The following is a 5,570-nucleotide window of genomic DNA, read 5'->3' on the forward strand; positions in this document are numbered from 1 at the left end:
GTTAAATTGGGATGTCGAGATAGTGGTAAGTAGAAATTGTCAGATTTCTCAATTTTCGAATATTGGTTTTTTTGGTCAGTGCTTTTATACGATTTTTGATTATTCAAAATTGCGAAGCTGAGGGAGAATGTTTAAATGCAAAGTAAAAATTCTCAGGTTTTTCAATTTTCCAGTATTGGTATTTTGCTTCAGCGTTTTTATACGATTATTAATTCGTTGTCTCTTTAAATTGTTCGATAGTGTGAAATTTGTTAACTTTGCTAAGTAATACTTGATGACAAGCACAAATTGTTAAATTTTCTCAAACTTCGAATATCTGTACTTGAGTGCTTTCATGACTTGTAATTCGTTAGTTTGAAATTGTTTAACTTTGCTTAGTAATCCTTTTCTTGTAAATTCTTTGCTTTAGGTCACAGCATTAATACCGCGTGAAACACATTTATGGGACGTAATTTATTCCGTCGCTTTAATGTCAGCAGACGATCATCGCGGCCCATCGATCGACATTATCGCGATTTTATCGCGGTTTATTTAGTTCTAGGTTAAAGAAACACACGTACGCTCGCGTGGCGTTCAATTAATTTTTTAAAAACACTCTCCCTTCGAAGATCTCGTCGTTTCGAGGATCCGGAACTGCCTCTTATCACGATGCTCGTAAAATTCGGACGTGAACCATCTGTTCAGTTCTGTGAAGCTGGATACCTATATTAGAAACGAAGGAACACGACACAGTGTACAAAATGACGGATTCAGTGTTGAAACACCGTCGTTTGATCTGTCCAATTGTATTTCATAAGCTACTCGAAAGAGGAACTTTTAGAGATTCATTGTCATACTTAAAAATGGGTCGAAACGTTAAATTTCAGAATTACAAACATTATTTTTGGAGGAAAAGGGGGTAATAAAGTTGAAGAATGTAACATTCTGAGTGGAAAACAATTCTTGGGGGAAAGGGAGATTTCGAGAAAGTCTGGAGAAAATAAAGAAGAGTCTCGAGAGATATGATTTCTAAGAAGGATGGTAAAGCGAAGTGGAGGAAAATGAGGGATTAATAAAATTAGAATTCGCAGAAATGAAATAAAGATATGACGGTGGTCGGGATTCTTTGAGAGACGATTTCGCGATGGTATAGCGATCGCTGGAATTAGTATTCATTCAAGGTTCGCGAAGTTGTGTAGTGGTTTTTGTTACGAGCTTTATCGATCGTCCGAGTTTTCCTTTCGGGAGCACGTGTGTTGATATCGATCGCCTCTTTATTGTGAGTTTTCCACGACGCCGTGTATACTCTGCTTGAGAGAAGTGAGGGATTATTTAAATTGAGAATTGCATGAAATTGTGTGGAATTCTATTGAAATTCCGTGAAAGAACACATTTTCGATCTAAAATTTCAGATTTATCTTATTGTTTTTTTTTTTTGAAAAGAGTATGTTAAGGTGGCAATGATATTCAAAGTCTCTCGTTGTGAAACGTGTGTGAACCACGACGTGGAAATTGGAACGTAAGCCAGCATCGATGGTGCTTCCCCAGAAATCACGTTAAATTTAACAGGATCACTGCCACCTCGTGAAAGAGAGAGGGAAGAACCTTCGGGAAATTGTAAACAAAACTTATAGAGAAGGAAAAGTTCACGGCGGAAGTCGAGTGAAACGGTTAAATCAATATCCAGGATGAATTTCCATCGAATTCGCGCGTACCGAGGTCCAGACGATCGTCAACAATTCCAAGTGCCGAACGGAAGGGAACGAATGCTCTTGGAAGAATTGAGAATGAAACGATGCAATGAAATTTCATCTTTATTAAAGCTCTTAGAGGATTTCTGAGGATAATCAATGAAAAGGCTTGGGTTTACGAATGCTAAATTGTTATTTAAAAATTCGAATGTTTCAATTCAGCCAATCGAATTGAAACATTCAAATGCAAATATTCAAATTCTAATATTTAAATTCAGTCCATCAAGTTCAAATTATTCGAATTGAAATATTTAAATTCAGTCCACCAAATTCAAATATCCAAATTCTAAAATTTAAATTCAGCCATGGACATTCAAACTATGTATTCAAGATTTAAATTCAGCCAATCAGATTCATTACCAACTCGAATTTAAATATCGAAACTTTTTAAAATAGGGTATCTTCTGGAGAGACGCACCACATTTTGTTTTCTGTTTGTAAAATTTTAAATAAAAACAATTAAAAGTATAGGTAAGTATAGTTTAATTATTTACTTCAATTTCTTTAACAAAATGTAGCATTAAGTCTATAAAATCTTTCTTCCAATACTTTAATTTGCTTTTTAAGAAAATTCGAAAAGGTGCATCTCTCCCCAGGGCCTAGGGAGAGATGCACCTCAGATTCGGGATAGACGCACCTCTTTCGTTCTTCTATTCTTTGTTTTCCTCTACCACACAAATTACAGAACGGAGAATACATTTTCGGAAAAATTTTCCTGTTCCAAACCGAATGCAAATCTTCTTAAGAGAGCCTTTTTTGATATTCCATACTCTCTCAGATAACTCAAATAACTTCTCTTAGTTTTTCTTTTCTCCATGTTACCCTACGTACCCTAGGCGTGTGCTACACAAAGTTAAATTAATGGTGCATCTCTCCCTAAACTGAGGGAGAGATGCACTTGTACAGAAACAAAAACCACCTGCAGAAAATTTGGTCAAAATACAAAAGTTGAAAAATAAAAGAAATAAATAGCTGAAGCTACGCAATAATAAGATAATAACACTTTTACTGACCGCTTACAAAAATATTTTGCCAGAAATTCAGAGCACCGAGAAGTTTTTATATATTTATTACGCTTAAATAATACAGTAGACGCGTTTTTCCGTATGAAGTTGCCTTCATAAACACGACTAACGATAACGGCAGCTGAAAAATAAAGTTGACAATCGTCCAGTGTTGTCATAAACAAACACGGTGCATCTCTCCCTACGGTGCGTCTCCCCCGAAATTACCCTACATGAAAAGAATTGGTTGGAGAACCACTCGTCAGCCACGACAACAATGAACAGTGGTAAATCAAGATATTACTATTACAGTCAACAAAGCACTATCCAGCTGTACTCAATCTTCGACCCATATACCTGTTCAACTCCAAGGCAAGCCAATCTACTCCACATCAGTCCACACCGTACATCATTAAACTCACCGGAACTGGACCTGAGCTGCGGCAGTTCCTTTCTCGGGATGATCGAGGGTAGCCTGGAGCATCCGCAGATGTCCTCGATATCCATCAACGACTTGCTTGTCTTCATCCTGGCGAACACTAGACGAACTTCAGGGTCTCAGGTGACGCCAATCGTCATCACGATCAGCATGGATCCCAACCGCGAGTGTTCCACTGGTATACACTCACTTCCGGTTCCCTGAATCCAGGATCGATCGACGACCTTGTCATACTATCTCTCCTCTTTCTCCTCTTAAATCTTCCACGTGTTGTCGTCGACCGATCTCCACTTTTGACGCGAAATCAAAATGGCAGCTGAGGATCTCCGGATCTATTCATAGATCACCGTGAATGGTCCGTGATCGTGGCGTTGAGCTGAACGAACGAGGAAGACCGCAACGGGACCTATAAGCCCGCGCTCGGTTCGTGTCCGGTACTTATAGCATAGTCGCGCGGGGGGTGGGTTTTTGCACCCTCTCTTTCTCCATCTTTCTCTCTCTCTGTCTTTCCGCCTAGACGATTTCACGACTCGTGGCAACGAGTGCCGCGTGCGTTAGGATCGATCGATAGCGAACGCGCCCACGAAAGGGCAAAAATATTCCGGATTAGCGAGCGGTGGAACTGGTAGGTACGACTCGCGGAACGATTTCTTGGTGGCAACAATTGCTATCTGATTTAAGGTGGGAGAAATTAGGGTAGGGAGGTTGAAGCTATCGATAAGGAACTCTTTAGGGTTGCCTTTTGGTGTGATCGATCAAATAAGGTGAATTTTAACGATAGAAATTGAAATAACGAATTTCTAGGGAAAAAGAGTTCGAGAAGGCACTAAGAGGTTTATTTTTTCTTTTTTTTTTAATATTTGAATTGTTGTTAGTACATAGAGCGACAATTTATCGTAGTTTATGGTACTTCGTTTAGTCTGTAATAGGCTGAATCGTATTTAAATTTCGTATCGATCAGTGGACTTCCTTCTGGTTTATGGTAAAAGTGCGGCCCTCTTGTGGAGCCTGTTTCGAACTCGACTTAGAAATTATTACATGCATGAAATTTTACGGTCGAATCTTTCTTTTTTCAGTGAAAATAATTTATTTAGCGTATAGAAATATTGTTTACGAGAAAATTTCGGCGAGAAAGTTGATTTTTTGAGTTTCGAATAAATCGAAATTACGATCGCTGGTAACTTTCTGCGGTTTCTAGTGAATTCTACGGTACGGCCATCTGCCGAGGCGAATATTAAAGCAAACTGCGGCGGGTAGTGCAGTTGCATACTCACAGGTGCCACGAAACTCTCCCACGACCACATTTATCACACTCTTCGTTATCAACGTTGGATGACGCTACTTACTCGAGCAACATCGCCGCTATTACATCATATTAATATGCATTAGACGCTGCAGCCGTGTCTGTCGCATTATCTCCAGGATTACGTCCTTAACACCTTGCAAAGAACACCGAAATTTCTGATCTGGCGTGCTAATTTTATTCATCGTGGAAAAATGAAAGTGCCAATTCTCACCTGTCAATTTTCACTTTTCCAATTTATATTCAGAGCTTGTCAGAAACTATCAAGTTTAAATTTTCTTTTCTTTTAAGAATTTTTCAATCAAACTTTCAGGAAAGACGTCTGAAAACTGGTACATTTTAATTATAAGCGTTTGTCCTCTTCGCTTATGTCATATACAGACTGCGTCAAATTTATGTAATTATGAGGTATCAAAAAGTATAAAACAAATTCGGTGCGGTATGTTTATCTACGGGTTAAATTTCTCAACAGATTCGAACGTTACCCTCGTGTATTTTGCGTATCTCATAATTACATAAACATACAGGATGAGTCACTTATAACGAGCATCTGAATTATCTCCACTGGTATTGGAAACAAGAAAAAAATCACTAACAGGAGTTTGTACAATTTTCAAGACGTACACCTTGGCATGACAAACCAAAATCTTCCCAAGGTCACCTGAAAGGTCATCACCAACATTTTTTGCAAATTAACTTCTATTTTTCATAACGCAGTGTTGCAGTTGACATAAAAGGAAAAATTCAACGACCTATGAAATTATGACCTCGCACAGTAAAAAAAAAAAGAAACAACCTAGCCAATTCTTTATTCTTTATTTTTCCTTAGTAAATAACGTTCATTTTTCTAGAATAGTGCGATGGAGTTATTGTATATTTTTCATGGCGGATAAATAAATTGTACGGTACGTGTCGAAGTGTTTGCGTTGCGATAATTAAACAGGAATTGTTTCTAGGCAACTACTATCAGGGCCGCGCTCGAAATACCGGAACAATGGGTATTCAGCGAAGATTGGCTGATTAGGTTCAGGACTGGCCTCGATTGGCGATATAAGCTGCCGGTTTCAGGCCCTCTTCCGAGTGCACGTCAGAGA

At 38.5% G+C, this 5,570-nt stretch overlaps 1 protein-coding gene across 1 annotated transcript in view; it reads right to left on the minus strand.

The window, feature by feature from the left end:
* LOC108574746 (MAGUK p55 subfamily member 6) overlaps nt 1–3,262 on the minus strand; it is a 29,456-nt gene extending 26,194 nt beyond the window's left edge. Inside the window, 1 exon segment of the mRNA XM_017937381.1 lies at nt 3,157–3,262. Coding sequence (XP_017792870.1) covers nt 3,157–3,262 — 106 coding nt within the window.
* Nucleotides 3,263–5,570: the final 2,308 nt, after the last annotated feature.

Source organism: Habropoda laboriosa, unplaced genomic scaffold (genome assembly GCF_001263275.1).
Source record: "Habropoda laboriosa isolate 0110345459 unplaced genomic scaffold, ASM126327v1 scaffold225, whole genome shotgun sequence".
Lineage (NCBI taxonomy): Eukaryota > Metazoa > Arthropoda > Insecta > Hymenoptera > Apidae > Habropoda > Habropoda laboriosa.